We start from the raw sequence: 18,601 nt of genomic DNA, 5'->3' as shown, positions 1-18,601 counted from the left end.
ACCAGCATACCATGGGGTGAAAACGTAAAATGCATACTCTTAAGAAGCCGTCTTCACGCTGGGAAAACGGGAACATAAACAACCCATTTGTTTTCGCCTTGTGTAATCCTAACTATACGCCTCCGCGATCCGTTTGCGGTACGCGCAATCCCCTTCCTCCAACCGGAGAAGCAGGCCAGTCTTCCCCAAATCCTCCAAACCAAATCACTCTCTCGCCGTCTCGCTAGCAACCAGCACCCATTTCGCATCGCGGCGGATCGAAGGAAGAGAGGAGGAGAAGATGGGTGGCGGCATGGAGGTGCACAAGAACCGGTGGATCGAGGAGTGGAACGCCGGCCGGGAGAACCTCGAGTTCAACTTCCGCTGGACCCGCCGCAGCCTCGCCGTCGTCGGGCTGTTCGGCCTCGCCGTCCCCATCCTCGTCTACAAGGGCATCGTCCGCGAATTCGTAATGCCTCTGCAAACCCCCTGCCATTCCGCGTTTCATTCTTCCATTCTCCGAAGTCCAAACCCTAAGATCGAATCTGGGGTTGGCTGCAGCATATGCAGGACGAGGACGCTGGCCGGCCGTACCGGAAGTTCCTCTGAGCGGCGCGCCTGCTCCCTCGGCCGGGCTGCGAGGAGTCTTCGCTCGGTTTGTGCCCGGCTTTAGTCTGAATCTGATGGAGCATTCTGGAATGCTGAACCGTTGTGTGGGATCCCAATGAATAAGGTGTAATGACTTGTCTTTTCAACTGCTGAAACTTGATATGTTTGAATTGATTTGATAATGTTCTGCTGTCAATAGCAGTGGGTACCAGTGTTATTCATGACTTCGGTGGAAGGGATATACTCAGGGTATTATATACTCGCAAATGAACTGAATGAGTGATTTTTAGTCTGTGGCTGCCTGGCTGAAGTGGAGTACGAGGCTTGCTTTGCTGTGCCCTTGTTAGGTGTTATATGGTTGCAAGTATAATGAGATGATAGCTTGATTTTCTAACTAGAGGTGCTGTAAACATTCAACATTCTGTAGCTGAGTTCAAATTAGATCATGATAGTGCCTTGTGGCTCTTGCAGATTCTGAATTTTACGTAGCTGGAGAGCCAGTTTTATTTTCCAAAACAGGATAGGTAGGTTAGCTGGGAAGATGTTGAAAAGGATAATATAATGAAGTATGGTATCAAATAGTGATTGTTTTTAATGTTGAGCAGATTGGTGCTGTGCTGATCATGTTAGTAATTCTACACGACATACCAAAAGCCCGAAATAATGAAGTTTGGTTAAAGCCTTGCTAGAATTGATAATTTTTGCTTGCTGGAGAGTGTAACTGAGATTGACTCTCAGTTTCATATTTACACATTTGAATTTCAGTATCTTTGCTCATTAGCTGCAGTGCCCTTTAAACTGATACTGAATGGCTTCTTGAACCCATTACTTTTGACATGTCATGCTACTTCTATATTTTTAATATGCCAATGTCATGGATGATTGTTGGATTGGCATCTTAGTTGCAACATGTTGCATCTTACCTGCTTGTTGCTCAGTTGTCATAACCGCACAATTCTCATTTAGTCATTTTTAACAATGCATATTTTTGTTTGTGCGTGAGATATGTAAGTTTACCTTTTTGTAACCCTTTCATATGGGAAATGGGAGATTATGTAAGTTTATCAACCTTTTAAATTTGCTGGGATAGTGGATTTAGATTGTTACAATTTATTTAACTAAATCCTGTTATAGAATTAATAGCCTCACTTTAAACACCCCGAAACTAGATTTCCTCTCTGCTAGACTAAGTTCATTTACTGATATGATTCATCCGTACAGGACAAATATACTCGAAGTTTTGTAGTTTTTTTAAGTGCATTCCAGCCATCGTGTCCATCCCATGTGGAACTATTCATCAAGATGGATTTTAATTTATACGAAATCACCATTTTCCATTACTTTTTTAATTCCATGGGTTTTAACTTACATTTTGATTCCTCCGATTTGGTGAACTGGGTTTGGTCTTGTTTCATTTCTTCCCTCCAAAATTCATGGATTACCTTTTGGCTCTTACAATCAAGTTTGAATTTGGTGAAGTTTTTATGTCTAGGCATAGAGTTAAACAAAGAGTATTTTGGATCTCTTTGAATGTGGAGTTGGGGTGCTCGTCTTATATGTAGTTGTCACTTGACTGTTCTTGCTTAAGGCGGCTTTGATCTGTGTTAGTTTCTAATTGTTCCTCATCAGTTTTCACAAAACACAGTGCCGAGAGCTTTGATATGTGTTAGTTTCTAATTTTCTCCGCCAAGATTATGATTGCTTTAAAATAGCCACCTAGGCAACTTCTTAAAGGGACTGACAAAATCGTTGAAACTTCTCATGGAAATTTAGTGTTGCAAAGTCGCTAAAAGTTTTGGGTCAAGAAGAAGCACGTGGATCTCAGACTAGGTCCAACCTGGGTAAGATGACAGTAAGACTTTCGTAGTTGTTAATCTTCGTGAAGAAGATGAGTTCAGTGCAGGCCATGTTATTCTGGGTAAAATGAAAAAGGGGTTTTGTAGGAGGTTTAGACAGGGACAACTCCGATATTTGTAACCACAATTAACAGTCTCAGCTTCTTTATCAACATCTACTTCTTCCATCACCATCACCTTCCCCTCATGGTGCAAATACCTTCAATCCCAACAACTACAACTCTTCCACTTCAGCTTGTCTAATGGGCTCATGGGATTGGTTGAAAACTGCTTTGGTTTAAGTTTATAAATGGTCTGAATTGAACGAGTTAATTCTGAACAGAATTTCACTACACTAAGGCTTGTCGTTAACTTGATTGTAAAACTGATCCTATACTATGTACATAATGGAACTTGATCAATACGAAGCCGTTTTGAAGGAAGTTTGTTTAAACAAATTTTTCTTCGATATCCAGCCTACCTGTGACACAACCATCCTCGTCTCCACTGCCTTGATCGATGAACACCAGGTGTGCTTCTATTTTCACCTTACCACGCCTGTCATTGCTATCCTTATCACTGCCATGTCTGCATGTTTTGTTGTTTATCTCACTTCGACCTGGTAATGCAAGTGAGGGTTGTAAAGGGGAATTTGACTTTCCCTATTATTACTCAACTAGAACTTTCAATGATGACTGTTGAAGAATCTCTCCATGCACACCATTTTGGCTGTTTGAACATTCTCTGCCCCCATATGCTAAATAAAGAAAGAAAAGCGGTGTTGTATTCAGCAATTGTTTAGTATAGCTTCACCATCCACTAGTTTAGTACAGCCTCGTCATCTTATACCAGACCCAGTTAGCAGCATCCCAACTTGTTTGTACAATAACCAATTTTATCTTGCGAGTCCATTTTCGAAAACCTATGTGCCTCGTGATTTGGTCACCTAGTGATCAAGTCACAGAAAATGCCGTCCGAGCTGCTGCCTTGGCAGATGCAGTGCAGCTATGCAAATACGGCACTTGCAGGTTGTGGCCCAGGACCCATCTGGTACATGATTAATGCGTTGTTCGAGGACCTGTGCGGACAACGGGTGGGTCAACGGGAATGTCTGGTGGTTCATCATATATTCATCCTGGACGTTCCTCGCTGCCGGCTGCCCTCTGCCGGCTGCTTCGCCTCCAAACGTGCGCGAAGCGATGAACACGCATCCGACCTCGTAATAGAATACGGAACGATGGTGAGTCTGTGGTGAGGTCAGCACGTAACCATCCCTGCTGATCGCCTCATGAGCGAGGTTAATGACAATGATATCTCGCGCTCTGCAAGTTGCAAACAGATTTACGTGTTAATCGGATTCACACTGCAGGCAAACGCATTGCGTGCCAGTAGTTAATCCGAAGCCCGTTTCGGCAAGCTACCGGATAAGAAAACTCTCCCGTTCCGATTGGGAATGAGACACTCGCGACCTTCAGAGCAAGACAAGAAGAAGGATTGGACGCGGTTCGGAACAGGCATGCATACACCCATACTCGTCCAGAGAGCAGTAGGGCGGGCAGGACAAGTCGGCAGCAGCCAGCAGGTTCCTTCGTGTGTCTGCTACCACCACACCCACACGCAACGCAACGAGCCGTCGCCCGCCCGGGGGTGTCCGGGCCGTTGTCGTCGCGCCATGGCAACCGAAGTTGTTGCCCTTGTTGGTGAGGTTGCTAGCTGCCGCTTGCCGTGCTGTCTACCTGTACGCGAACCGGGTCTGCGCGCACACCTGCCGTCGAAAGCTCTGACCAGGCACGGCGTCGACGCATATGATTAGGGGCTCCAGTATGTAGAGCCCCCTTCTAGCACGAACACAAATTTAATCCCACCATCAATCTCTGACTTTTGCACGGTCAATCTTATCCAACAACTCCATAGAAAAGTGAGTAAAACAGGCCGGGTCCGTATTTAAACACGAATCACTGCGCCCCCGCGTAGGCTGTTGCTGTCGCCCGAGCCCGGCAAGCGAAGCCGAAACGCGCACGGCCAATTCAAGCGAAATCCGCCTCACGGATAACTGGCGGAGTGCGTCCTCCAGCACATAGATACCCCGCGTCCGTCCGGTCATCGCTTCTGCTCCGTTGGTGCTGCTGCTGCCTTGTCTGGTCGTAGTCTGCCCACACCGGGAGACTAAATTGCACCGGCGGGAGCGATCGAGCAGCGACACCATGTCCTCCCCGACACCAACGCCGCCGGTGGCTCCGGCGCCGCAGGCGCCCACCACGCCGGTGGCCCCGACTACACCGGTGACGCCACCCGTTACAGCGCCGGTGCCGCCAACGGCGCAGCCGCCGACTACGCCACCAACGGCGCTACCGCCCACTACACCGCCAACGGTGCAGCCGCCGGTATCTCCACCTACGAGTACACCGTCTCCTCCCCCGCCGCCTCCGCCGGTGACGCCGTCCCCACCTCCACCGGTGATCGTGCCGACGCCGTCCCCACCTCCACCGGCGACCGTGCCAACGCCATCTCCTCCTCCACCGGCGGCGATCGTTCCGACGCCATCTCCTCCTCCGCCCGTACCGCGGCCTCCTCCTCCCAGCGGCGTCCCGGCGTCACCGCCTCCTCCCGATGACGTCCCCACCTCTCCGCCACCCCCTACCGGCGTCCCAGCATCACCGGCCGCGCCGCCTCCGCCGTCACATCTGTCGCTGTCTCCACCTCCGCCGTCCACGTCGCCAGGAACGCCAGCAACGTCTTCACCGCCCGCCTCCAAGTCGTCGAGCAGCGGCGTCGCGGTGGGCATAGGCGTGGCCGTCGCGGCGGTTGTCCTGCTCGGCCTCGCCGCCGGGCTCATCTACTTCTTCGTCGGAAGGAAGCGCCGCCGGCGGCCGCCGCCGTCCCATCAAGGGTTCCCAGGTACGTACGCGCATACAACGCGGTCGCCTTTCTTGCTTTGGTACGCGTGCGATCAACAAGAGTAGAGTACTGTTCGACGAAGTAATGTTCCGTCGTGGGCACGTTGATGCGATGCGACAATGCGCGTCGCGACGCCGGACGCCGGTCCCGCCCCAGCATTAGCGTGGTGACCGCGTGGCACGGCGTGATTCCACGGCCCCTAATCACTGCGCGTGTCGCGGGTGACGGTCACCATCGAGCGCCACCGGCATACCCTGCGATGCGATGCACCGATGCGTTCGTGACTTCGTGCCCCCTGGATCGCGAGCTGTCTGCGCGCGGTTGAAACGGTGCGCGTTCGCGCCATTTTTGCTCGCTAGATTCTGCTGGACTGACCGATCGTTTTGCTCTTTCTTGTCCTGTTGTGTGGCACCAGGCGAGTTCTACGACCCGCGGCGGCCTGTGACGCCGCCGCACATGTCGCACGCGCCGTCGACGACGCCATCGTCCTCGACGCCGCCGCTGATGCACTCGTGGCAGAGCAGCCGGGGGCCGTCCGAGTCGCCGCTGCCGCCGCTGAACCCTTCGCCGGCGATCATGGGCGGCACCTTCGGGTACGACGACCTGGCGGCGGCCACGGACGGGTTCTCGGACGCGAACCTACTGGGGCAGGGCGGGTTCGGGCACGTGTACCGCGGCACGCTGGGCGGGCAGGAGGTGGCCATCAAGAAGCTGCGCGCCGGGAGCGGGCAGGGCGACCGCGAGTTCCGCGCCGAGGTGGAGATCATCAGCCGCGTCCACCACAAGAACCTCGTCTCCCTCGTCGGCTACTGCCTCTACGGCGAGCAGCGCCTGCTCGTATACGAGTACGTCCCCAACAAGACCCTCGAGTTCCACCTCCACGGTAAGAACGCTTCATGCATGCTCGGTGTTGGTCGGCTTCGTGAATGCTGCTCAATAGCTGGCATTTGAGCCTGACATTTGAGATTGGTCCAGGGAGCAGCAGGCCGACGCTGGACTGGCCGCGGCGGTGGAAGATCGCCGTCGGCTCGGCGAAGGGGCTCGCCTATCTGCACGAAGATTGTGAGTTCTTGGCTCTTGCCCTCTGTTCCTCTGCACGGAATTTCTGAAGCTTCTGTTCTGTCGCTGATAAAAACGGTCTGGTTTTGGTTTGGTGTCAGGTCATCCTAAGATTATCCATCGTGACATAAAGGCGGCGAACATCCTTCTTGATTACAACTACGAACCAAAGGTAAATTGTGAGAGCTCTTGGTGTCTTTCTGATCTAAAGTGTTCAAAAATGACACAGAATGCCATTAGTCTGCTTTCCTGCTCGTTTATCTGAGGGGTGAACTGCTTCTGTACAGGTTGCAGATTTTGGGTTGGCCAGATACCAAGCAGCTGAAGTCACGGCTGTTTCTACACGCATAATGGGAACTTTCGGGTAAATTGTTCTGACTGTGACGTTGTCACCGTGCATTATAAACTGCTGATGCATGAACCGGTGCATGTGGTGATGTAGACTGAATCTGCTGCCGTTTCCTTTTGTCTTCAGATATTTGGCGCCAGAGTACGCTGCCACAGGCAAAGTTAGCGACCGGTCCGATGTCTTCTCCTTCGGCGTGATGCTTCTGGAACTGATCACCGGGAGGAAGCCTATCATGACATCTTCAGCTTATCAGCCTGAGACGCTGGTTTCCTGGGTGAGTACCCTCTTTTGGACTTGGACCCAATGCTGCCATTCCATGTCGTTGCAACATTCAGTGCTTCATATTACTACCCAAATTAGTCACCAATCACTCGGTTTAACTGTGAACTGACCGTCGGTAGCTGGTTGTAAGTTGCTAATGATAGCATCACAACGACATTGGTTCCAAGTTCATCTAGTCTGGTCCTCGTTTTTCCCCATTCCATCTGCAACGAGTGGTGAAGGATCTCCGTTTCTGTCCAACAGGCTAGGCCGTTGCTGACGAGAGCCGTGGAGGAGGAGAACTACGACGAGCTGATCGACCCGAGGCTGGAGACCAACTACGACGCGTACGACATGGCGCGGCTGATCGCGTGCGCCGCGGCCGCCGTGCGCCAGACCGCGCGGTCTCGCCCGCGGATGACCCAGGTAAAGGAACATCTCCTCTTTGCCTAGACGTCCCGTACCGAACGCAGCGGTGACAGCAAGCGTAACAAAACTAACCCATCGCGCCGCTATCGAATGAATGGCCAGATCGTCCGGTACCTGGAGGGCGAGCTGTCGGTGGAGGACCTGAACGCCGGCGTGAGGCCGGGGCAGAGCGCGATGCAGCGGTCGGGCGGCGGCACGACGGACCAGATCGGCCGGCTGCGGCGGATGGCGTTCGGGCCGGGCGCGGGAGGGAGCACCACCGGCACCGGCACCGGCACCATCTCGGAGTACGCGAGCAGCGAGTTCAGCAACCCCACCAGCGAGTACGGGCTGAACCCGTCCAGCGAGTACACGGCCAGCAGCGGGGGCGACACGGGCGAGGTGCCCCCGCCCGCGGCCGCGCAGGGAGGGCAGCAGTGGTCGGGGAGGCGCGCGGCCGGCGACACCGAGAGGATGAGCCGGCGCACCACCGGCAGACGCGGCCAGACGTGACACCCAACATTTTTTCGGCACCTCGTCAGCTTACTGAATACTGATGAGCCCACTGTTCGTGTGCATGCGCGTGTCAAGGTGGTAACGCAGCCGCCGTGGGATTGAGTTTTGTTTTTTTTTCCTCGTTCCTTTTCTTCTGGTTTGATTTATGCATTTTTTTGGTTGGGCGGATGGGAGGTTTAAGTTGTAAATTGTATGCATGTGTATTGCCATTAGACTTGTCAAAATCCTGAAACGATGACTAGTACTCACCTCGGTAAGGTGTGCATTAGGAGCAGGCTATCAGAACATCAAGCGTTCCGGACCAGAGGGGAGTACTGACTAGATCCAGTAACCTGTCAATCGGAGAGGCAAACATGAAGAAGAAACGCCCAGCAAGACAAAAGAGAAGCACCCAAATCTTGCTGCCTCCATGATGCCAAGCGTGAAAAAGCATATCCCTGTTGTTCGGGAAAAAAAAAGCATATCCCTGATCGGCGCTGCTAGTGCCCGGATGTTCGATGGGAAATTTTCCATCGGATATTCTGACGAAGCATCAAAAATTACCTAGTGCAACATCAGCAGTCACTATTTGCAACATGCAAAATAATGTATAAAAATGACTACGTCGTTCAACTCTGGGATAGAAAATTCCCGCCGCAACATGACCACTATATTTCATGCAACATTCAATATAAAACATGCAGAAATGCAATATATGTCGGAGCGTCCGATTCTTTAAGATTCTGAACGTACGTCTGTTGTGTAGCATTACCGATCATGAATGGTTCAATAGGTCTGCATGGGATATTTATTCGAATAATGGTACATTGAGCTTCCCCATATGGCATCTGCTGGTGCTGTTGCTTCATGATGAGCTTAATCATCATTTTGTAGTGCCCTAATCTCTGCTCTCGATCGCTTATTAATCTGGATGATTCCATCGTTCCGTGACAGCTGATGGGTGGTTGCGCCTGCACCAATCATCAGGCTCGAACCGTTTCCGGGAAGTTCCTGGTCAAACCGGATGAGATCCCGCGGGGCGCGGGCCCATCTGTGTGGTCTCCTCTGTGGCCAAACCAAGCGCCCCTTCCCCCCTTCGCCGCGAGCCGCGACGGCAAGGTAGCAAACACTGCTAGGGTTCTCTCTCTCCCTAGCCTCCCTTCTCTTTCTCTCCCCCCCAGGCGCGCGGAGCACGAGCCCTTGGTCGATCCCGATGGCCTCGCGACGGCGCACGCTCCTCAAGGTCATCATCCTCGGCGACAGCGGGTGGGTGTCTCGGATCTTTCTCCTTTCAATCTGAAAATCTCCGGCTGTTTTCTTTTGCTCACCTTTTCTTTGTGCGATCCAGGGTCGGGAAGACTTCGCTGATGAACCAGTATCCTGCAATTTGATTTGCCGAGGAATAGTTCCTTCGTTTTACTTGCTTCCCCTTGACATCAAGATGCGACACTTAAAATTCGCATAGAACTTTTCTTAGTGTTTCCTTAGCTTTGATGTAATTCAGATATGTGAACAAGAAGTTCAGCAATCAGTACAAGGCTACAATCGGTGCCGATTTCCTCACCAAGGAGGTGCAGTTCGAGGACAGGCTCTTCACTCTTCAGGTAGTACACTTGATTCTGTCAGCTGTTGACCTTAGCTTGAGATTAGTCACGCGTCCTCATGAAAACAAGTAATCACCAACCTAGTGCTTGCTTACTGATGCTCGGAACAAGTTAGTTGTGTACATAGTTTCTTAACAGGATCATGAGAAACTGAATTGCTGTTATTTTGAATGCAAAGTAACAGGCAACAATTTAACTAATGGAGAGAGCTCCAAAACAAGTTAAAGCTGAAATATAGTTTAGCATGTCCGTGCTGTTTTATTGGCCCTAACATATACGGACTCAATATGAAAAATATTGTTACAAGGTATCTGTAAGTTGTAAACAGACTGTGGGTCTAAGCTTCTGCATACCATGAAGGCTCTCTTGACGGATGTGATTAGTTTGGACCTCTTGTGGTTAATCATAATTAGATCAATGGTCTCTTGGTGCAAGTAGAGCGAGACAGTCCGTGAGTCTTTATCTGTGTTCTGTGTCCTGTTCAGTAAGTCCGTGTTGGTTCTTCATCATAATTTTTGCTTGTAGTATCTGAACCTGGAAACCTTTTCTATGACTGTAATTACCTGTTTTCTGTTCAAATACTTTGAATCTGCTAACTGTTGTTAACTATGAACATGCAAAATAAACATTGGTTTTATTTTGTGTTCACTTGTGTACAATACCAACACGCTTTTTTCCCCTGTATATGTGACCACATGTGCATAGAGGTTTAGTAATTTGGGGATATATGGATTTGGCTTGATCAAGAAAATTATTTTGTCAGAGTCCTCCTTTTACCTACCCCAACTCATTCAAAATTATCTTTTGCATTTGTGCATCTCATGGTCATGTTTAGCTCTTACTGCATTTGTTCCGCTTTATGGATTATGATATTCTACATCCTATATCTGCAGATATGGGATACTGCTGGACAGGAAAGGTTTCAGAGTCTTGGTGTTGCATTCTACCGTGGAGCCGATTGTTGTGTTCTAGTTTATGATGTTAACTCTATGAAATCGTTTGATAATCTGAACAACTGGCGTGAAGAATTTCTAATTCAGGTGACGATTCTTAATTTTCCATAATCTGTAAACCCTCCAGTGCCCTGAGATGTGACCTTCTTCCAAATCCAACTTTTCAGGCTAGCCCATCTGATCCTGATAACTTCCCTTTTGTTCTGCTTGGAAACAAAGTTGATATTGATGGTGGCAACAGCCGCGTGGTAATTGTAATATTTTATTTGTCACTGCATTTTCTAAGCCATGGGCTTTTAGTGGACTTATCTTCTGCCATCTTAGGTCTCTGAGAAAAAGGCAAAGGCTTGGTGTGCCTCAAAAGGCAACATACCTTACTTTGAGACGTCTGCCAAAGAAGGAACTAATGTGGAAGATGCTTTTCAATGCATTGTAAAGAATGCCCTGAAGAATGAACCTGAAGAAGAATTGTAAGCAAATTCTTTTGCTCTCTTAGTATTCTTTTTCAAAATGTATAGCTGTTAGGATTTTTACAATAGTTCAACATTAAATATCCATCAGGATAATGGTACAATGGTACCAAGCTTTCTGCTATTGGTCATTAATCTGTCATTTCTGTGTAACAATTGAAGTGTTAGGTGTTTCTTTCCCTGAATACACACCTTAATTGTGTTTCAAGGTATTTATTCATGTTTGTTGTTGTTTGCATGACTTGAACTTCAGTCAGTTCCTGGTTAGTTTTGTTTGATGCAGTTTTACCAAAAACTTAAGTTTATCTTCCATTTCGTATGCAACACAATCTTCTTTATTTGCAATTACGAAGAAACTTTGCACTTACCTTAAAACTGTTTCATGAAGGTACGTGCCTGACACTGTCGATGTGGTGGGTGGCAACCGGGCCCAAAGGTCATCAGGCTGCTGTTAGGTGATGATCTTCTGAGGCCACATATCCAGTCCTTCATTCCTGTATAATGTCATGGTTCTGTATTTCATTTGTGACCTTAATCGATCACCCCTTCTGTACGAAATGAAGAATTCATGCATCTGTTCTCGAATTGTCACATTACATGATGCCGTGCAGTTTATCAGTGTGTTTATTATGTGAACACACTACGAATAATTTATCGAATACCAGTCTGCCGTTTATCAGTGTATTTATCTTGTGAATACACTATGAATAATACTGTATTTATCTTGTGAATACACTATGAATAATACTGTATCGTTGAATACCAGTTTTCTGGTAATGTATGTATAGTTTATTGAAGGGTTAGTCTCTTATTTCCTCGCGGATTCGGCAATTCTTATTTATTAAAGACCAGTTTGGCCACTACTCTTAGGCTGTGAATCTGTGATTGGTAAGCCAACCTTTATCCAGGTTTATGGAGTGCAGTCTAGCTGCGATCGGATGCCTGCTCAGCCGCGAAAACGCAACTCATCCGCACAAGGGCGTCTGTCGCCCAGGTAATGCCTCCTCTGTCTACATCGACCGCGTCCTTTGCCAGCGCATGATGCTCAGGTCATCTCCCTCCTTGAGACAAGTTCCTTGTAGGCGCCGCTGGTGCGTCTCAGGGCCGAGGCTCCGCTGCGGCGTAGCGCTGGCAGCCTGGCTCACCTCCCTCTCGACTCAGGCAGCGATGCTGAGTTGCCGTGCCGGAGGCCGTGAAGGCATGAACAGCGACAAGGGCGGCGCGCCGGCACGGTGGACCCATCGCTGGGTGCTAGGAGTGCCGCATCCCATTGATTACAGCGTAGAGGACAAATCCTTGTCCAGGTCCTCGTCGACGTGGAGCAAGCGCCATGGCCGCGGAAGCAGGTGCGGCACAAGCGACAACCAGGCAGCAGGTGCGATAATGCACCCTAGATTTCTACTTTCTCAACCAAATCAAGTGTCCAGTACACAAATTCAAACCATGAGCTATCAAAATCGAGTTTTTCATAATCCAAATCGATCAGTTACCAATCGTGGATCACATGACCCTCAGTCTGACTCACTGAACATCGTTCTCTGATTTTTTTTGGCGCTGCTCCCATTGAATGTACTCTTCGTTTATCCTGTTGCTTTGCTCAGGATTCAGGCATTTAGCTGATCGTTTTTTAGGCGTAAGAGTGCTGAGGAGTTCAAAATTAGATCAAGCTCTGGAAATGCTATTGGACAATCTGATGTTTTCAAAGTTCAGAAAAAGCTCTGCACGACTCTCTCAGCAGGTTCACAACAACAGCAATGGCGGCTGCAACATCCTCTGCGTGTTTATTTCAAAAAAAAAAAACATCCACTGCGTGCTCCAGAGTCCAGAGTGCTGTCGTCAGCCACTGCCCACCTGCGAGGTCTGGGACCAGAAAATCAGTTGGCCGTAAATGCTGCAGCAGTCGATGGTAATGAAGGCATAGATGAATGAGTGGTAAATCACCTTCAGCTAATACAAGGTCACCTATCATACTACGCATCCAACCAAACACGAGCTTCGCCGACGCAGGCTATCTTAAGCCACTGAATCAATCACAAGTAACTTACAGTGAGTTAATCCGGTGAAGCTTAGCCTGCATTAGTCCTAGCCTGGCTATGGAACTAATGCAACCAATCTTACTCTCCTTACATCGTTGGCAACTCTACCTGATCGCACTAAGAGTAAATACATTGCTACACCTAAACAGTCTCATAGTTCATCTCATGCAATGCCACGTAGGATTTTTACTGATGTTGAGGAGAGAGGTGGAGGAGAAAGAGAAAGACGTCGTTGTTTCGCGAAATAACCACCTCATAGGCTAGATTTTAAGACTATGAGACGACTGCTCCGCTATTGTACGAGTTGTAGTTGCATGCAACTCACACTATTTTTTTATTTTCTATGCATAAATTAAATTACTATAAAACAACTTAAAAAGACAACCCATTAAGATTACATGTCAATGTACGAGACCGTCTATTAGACAATACCAATGTACTTGCCCTAACGCAGGAAACGCAGCAGCTGGCCATGGTGCGGAAGCATATGAGCTGCACTGGCGCAGCTAATCCACACACTCATTTGGACGGACTTCCTTTTTAATAAAAAATATTTCCGCAACTTTCAATTTCCACAAACTTGTCAAGATACTTAAACGTAACTTTTTCTAAAATACAATTTTTGCTTATAACTTTTTCAGATAAAATTATCATGACAACTTCAACATAATTTTCCTAGCACAACTTTTACAAAATAATTTAATCCCATAAGATGTCTCTGTTCAACATCTTCAAAAATTTACACACAACTTCAGTATAACTTTATGCATAACTCTTTCTGGACAAACTTCTCAAACATATAAATTGATTATAGCATAACGAACCTAATGTGTCGGTTAAATGTATGAAAAAGAAAAATGAAATGGGTCGATTAAATATATGAAAAAAGAGAAAATAAAAGTAAAATAAATACTCGAATTCCTACTCAACCTTATGATGTAACTACCCACGTACTAATGATCCTTTTCTAAACACAATTAAAACACAGTCACTCACATACACGCACGCATACTCATCCCTATGAATAGATGCAGGCAACCCTATTCTTTTGAGTGCCTCTCGAAGATTAAGTCAACAAATCTTGAGATTGACTAAGTCATTGTAGCCCAAGCACCTCGTTGTCGATGAGCATGTTGCATACCACTAAAAGAATAGAGCCAACTAATTCATAAAATAATTTAAATCTAAAAGAATGTGATCACCTATGTCGATTCGATGACTCAAACCTAGGTAACTATATTCCACCACAAGAAGTGGTGAAATATCGCCAACGCTCGTGCACAATACTAAAATTGTGAAGCTAGGTGTGGGTGGTGCCGTAGTGTGGCATGATAGCTTGCAGGAGCTCTCCTTCGAGCCGATGCTTGAGGGGCTTCGTGCCTTTAACCTGTGGCTAGCGGTCTATGTTAAGTGTCATCGGCATCGGCAGCTACATCAGCATGCTCATCGACTGCATGATAGACTGCTGCTGCGGGGATAGCTGGTTTGCCGGAAACCTAAACCGCGCGCACCTGAACTACTTCTACCAACGAGGCTGAGCGCGGCATGGCTGGCGCTGCACTCTCCTACGTCTACACGCAGCCTAGCAACAACAATTTCTGCTCCTCTATGTCCGAATCTTTATACGAAAACGTATCTAGCTAGTATGATTCCTTTTTACATTTGTAAATAAAAGCACATGTCTCAATTCATCAACCAAGGGGCAGATTTGGACCCAATGCAAATTGTCTTGGAATGCAGCTTATTAGCTAAGTTTAATCAAAGACAGTGGAGATGAAAAATGTTAATATCAGCTATGTATTGTATCACGTGGTCATGTTCCTCTTGGTCAAAGGCTGACTCTTGGACATATAAGTTGTTCCCTTTAATATGCTTCAATTTATGCATGGTGATGAAAACTGAAAAGGATAGCTAGCTTCATGCGTGCACATCATGAGCTCTCCCACTTATTCTATCAGATTAGTTAGCCAGGGTCATGGTTGACAACTCTTAGGCTCCGAACTCGGTCATGGTTGACAACTCTTAGCCTCCGAACTCTGCCACTAGCTCTCCCTTTTGTTCTATTAGATCGATTTCATGTTAGTAGCCTTTTCCATCTTCTACCAATGCTCGGACAATTAGCCCTAATTACTTATCAACTTCTACAGCCTCCCAAATAGAATAATTGCAATTTTGTCTCCCCGCTCGAGCATCTTAAGGATCTAATTGTACAAGATCTCAAATGATATCTACAGAGAAAGTGACGATGACTCTCAACACTGCCTTCTTAAGATGTTTTTTCTAGCCTACCCAACAATTTCATCACCTACTTCACTTATATAAGTTTGTGTACATTTTTTCTGATAATTTCCACATCTTTTTAATATGCATTGTAAAAAAAAACTAGGCATGAATTGACGACTATTTACTTGCCCATGTGTGACAAGTCAATCACGATAATAATTAGATTGAGAAACATAGTAGCTAAAGCGTACATATCATTGTAGACAAACCAATGACATTCTTGTTCTTGTTTGAACCAACGACACCCTTGTTCTTTTTTGACAACTTCTATCGATTTAGTGTTTCAGTGACGAAAACCAATGAAATAGAATGTTGTGTCGTCCAAGAGTAAATCAACTTTTACAAATGGGGTGTTATTAGCCATATAATGTAAATGGATTTGAAAGATGCACCAACAGTAACAAATCCAAAATTTTAAGAATGATGTGATGATATTCATGTTTTGTTTCTAAAACAGTCCTAAAGACATCGAAGTCCGCAGTCTCCAAATACTTTGCAAGTTGCGAGAGTTTATGGGGATGCTTGTTCTTTCTGACTCCACGCTCTCTTTATGTGTATCACGACACATCTCAATGGATGTAATACTAACTCCCAAACATCATAAATGAGTAACTCGCTGGTTAGTTGGCTTATGTAGATTTTTCATAATCAATCAGGCTGTAGTTGTCGTAATAAAAATATAAAAAATTAATGGTGTTCTCATGTAACCATATTTAAAACATACGCACTATCATTTTTATGTAGAAATAAAAATATCGTTTGTGTATAAAAAAAATTCTAGAAAAATCTTTAAAAGTTAGAAGATTTATATGATTTTTATATTATCTTATAGGAATTATATATCTATTCGATTTAAATTGTATTATAGAAATTTTCTTATCCAGGTAAAGACTTTTATGTGTCAATCGGCATGTTATGTTAATGCAGCAATGAACCTCTACTACAGTCGCCGTCGAAGGGTGGCGTTACTGCATCAAGCACACTGCACCATCGACAAACCTGTGACACCATCGAGCCAATTCATGCCATTCGGCCTCGTGCTGTTCATTTCCACTGCCTGCCAAGCTCTCGCTACCATCAACATCCACTCTCCCATTTAGGCTAAGCGTGTGGAGTTAGATTAGAGAGCATCTCCAACCGATGCCTTGCTTGGGCTCTCATATCGTTTTTGAGAGTTTTGCCAAAAAACGTCCTGCAACCGAACTCTCATCTCGATCCCGTCCTCATCCGGACTCTCATCCGCCGGCCTCGGACTCTCATCCGGAGGAGCTCCCGGCTGAACCCTCATCCGGCCGAGGCGAGCAACTGCCGCTCCTCCCGCGCCGCCGCGGAGTCTTCGCGCCTGTACGCATGACAGGTACGCACCCATCGCCTTTCTCCGCGCAGCGACGATGCCGACCATTTTGCAGTACTAGGCCCCAATCGCGCCGCCGGCCCATTCGTCGATCTAGTTGCCACCTCCGGCGACGAGCCCGACGATCCCTCACGGATCCTCCCGCACGAGTGCTTGGCCCCCACACAGCTCGCACCCCCACGCACCAGCGGATGCGGCGGCTAGGTCCCGCACAGCTTGCAAATCCGCGCACCGGCTGATGCGGTGGCGGCGCCGCCCTGCACAGCTGGTAACTCCGCAAGCCGGCGGATGCGGAGGCGCGGCCATGCACGGCACGCAGCCCCGCCGAACTACCGCCTAGGCTGCCTGCACCGCTTGCCCAGAGAGATCGACGGGAGCTGAGATGGAATTGATTTTTACTGCTGCTCCGTGCTGCTGTGAGTAGAAGAAAGGATTGATTTTGCTGCTGTGAGGAGATTTGTGCTGCGTCCTTGATTTTGCCTGTGAGAGGGGGAAATTGATTTTCCTTGCATTCGGAGTTATACAAGCTCGATTTGCTATTATTCATGGCCCAGCCCGTTTCTGGGATAAAGAGATACTTTGAAAAATCATGACGGTTTGTATCATCATGCATAACATGATTATTGAAGATGAGCGAAATGACGATGAAGATTTCGACTACGACGGTGTTGGCCAAGTTGTGATACCTACGCCACATGAAGTGCGTAACCGTACTCAAGAACTACATGATTTCATCCAAGTTCATCATAATATAAGAGACTTGCAAGGCCATTCTCCACTTCAAGAAGATCTAATCGAGCACCTGTGGTACCGACATGCGGACATGTATTGATCATGTATTATTTTCTCGTTAATGTGCCATGTAGTTTCTTTAAATCATGTATTTTATTCGTGTGGACTTTGTACGAACACCCACCTGTAGACTATCATGTTCATTTTTGTTTGTCTTTATTATGTGTGGATTATTAGCATTTGAATTATAAAGATTAAAAAATAGCATAAAAGAAGTTATAAAATATTTATTGTAAATATTGTCCTTTGATGAATTGTTGTTGCAAACAATAGCATTATACGTATGAAATAGTAAAGTTGTTAGTTACAAGATATAATAGGTGGATGGAAAGTAGGGAGGCATACGAGAGATTGGTTGGAGTGCGTAAAGTAGTAGGGAGCTGGAATATGGATGAGAGATCCTCACATAGAGAAGTAGGGGTTCAAATTTGAGAAATCGGTTGGAGATACTCTTTGTCACGAGTGATCGTGCCAATTTTTGTTTCAAGTTAGGTGTGCCATCATTGCTTCTCGCTATTATGAATTGGTGTTCTTGCTATTATCCCTAACTTCACATACTTCAAAGGCTTCATGCATGGGCTACCGAATACCTCGTTTGAAGTATGTGAAGTTAAAGATCCGAAAATATATGTACAGGCATGCCAAACCCTAGGCCTACGAGAACGAGACGAAGAGGAGGACTAGACAAATGTCGAACGGAATAGGAGGGTGTTTGGATACAAGGTGCTAAACTTTAGGAGGGTCACATCGAATGTTCGGACGCTAATTAGGAGAACTAAATATAAGCTAATTATAAAACTAACTGCAGAACCCATATACTAATTCGCGAGATGAATCTATTAAGCCTAATTAATCCATCATTAGCAAATGGTTACTGTAGCACCATATTGTCAAATTATGGACCAATTAGGCTTAATAGATTCGTCTCGCGAATTAGACTCCATCTATGCAATTAGTTTTGTAATTAGACTATATTTAATACTTCTAATTAATATCCAAATATCCGATGTGACAGGTACAAGTTTAGAGGGTGTATCCTAACACCCGACCGGCATTCGGTGTGCTTGTTTTACCTTCCTCCTTAGGCCAATGCTATGTAACCACCCGTACCGGTAGGCTGATCCATTCAGGATGCTATTCTCAAATACACACACTCTCGTTAGTGACGAGTATTTGTACACCCATCTCCAGGGCCGCCTTCGAGTCCACGCGTCAC

General features: G+C 46.9%; 3 protein-coding genes and 1 long non-coding RNA gene across 4 annotated transcripts; all 4 read left to right on the top strand.

The window, feature by feature from the left end:
* Positions 1-134: 134 nt before the first annotated feature.
* Positions 135-877, top strand: LOC140222738 (uncharacterized). The gene is made up of 2 exons (XM_072293707.1): positions 135-448; positions 541-877. The coding sequence occupies exons 1-2, from the start codon at positions 281-283 to the stop codon at positions 586-588; spliced, it is 216 nt and encodes a 71-aa protein (XP_072149808.1). The 5' UTR covers positions 135-280; the 3' UTR covers positions 589-877.
* Positions 878-4,380: 3,503 nt separating this feature from the next.
* On the top strand, positions 4,381-8,162 carry LOC117857232 (proline-rich receptor-like protein kinase PERK1). The gene is made up of 8 exons (XM_034739756.2): positions 4,381-5,321; positions 5,737-6,204; positions 6,297-6,383; positions 6,482-6,552; positions 6,668-6,744; positions 6,856-7,003; positions 7,255-7,416; positions 7,522-8,162. Exons 1-8 carry the CDS (start codon positions 4,628-4,630, stop codon positions 7,909-7,911), a joined length of 2,097 nt encoding a protein of 698 aa, XP_034595647.1. The 5' UTR covers positions 4,381-4,627; the 3' UTR covers positions 7,912-8,162.
* A 779-nt stretch (positions 8,163-8,941) lies between these two features.
* On the top strand, positions 8,942-11,604 carry LOC117857233 (ras-related protein Rab7). Its single transcript, XM_034739757.2, has 7 exons — positions 8,942-9,159; positions 9,242-9,268; positions 9,398-9,497; positions 10,391-10,537; positions 10,618-10,698; positions 10,775-10,920; positions 11,309-11,604. The coding sequence occupies exons 1-7, from the start codon at positions 9,107-9,109 to the stop codon at positions 11,373-11,375; spliced, it is 621 nt and encodes a 206-aa protein (XP_034595648.1). The 5' UTR covers positions 8,942-9,106; the 3' UTR covers positions 11,376-11,604.
* A 4,600-nt stretch (positions 11,605-16,204) lies between these two features.
* LOC117855046 (uncharacterized) lies at positions 16,205-17,544 on the top strand. The gene is made up of 2 exons (XR_004640415.2): positions 16,205-16,596; positions 17,223-17,544. It is a non-coding gene; the product is annotated as an uncharacterized lncRNA (long non-coding RNA).
* Positions 17,545-18,601: the final 1,057 nt, after the last annotated feature.

The sequence above is a fragment of the Setaria viridis genome, chromosome 5 (assembly GCF_005286985.2).
Source record: "Setaria viridis chromosome 5, Setaria_viridis_v4.0, whole genome shotgun sequence".
In the NCBI taxonomy this organism is placed as follows: Eukaryota; Viridiplantae; Streptophyta; class Magnoliopsida; order Poales; family Poaceae; genus Setaria; species Setaria viridis.
This window is presented reverse-complemented; position numbering and strand designations above follow the sequence as displayed.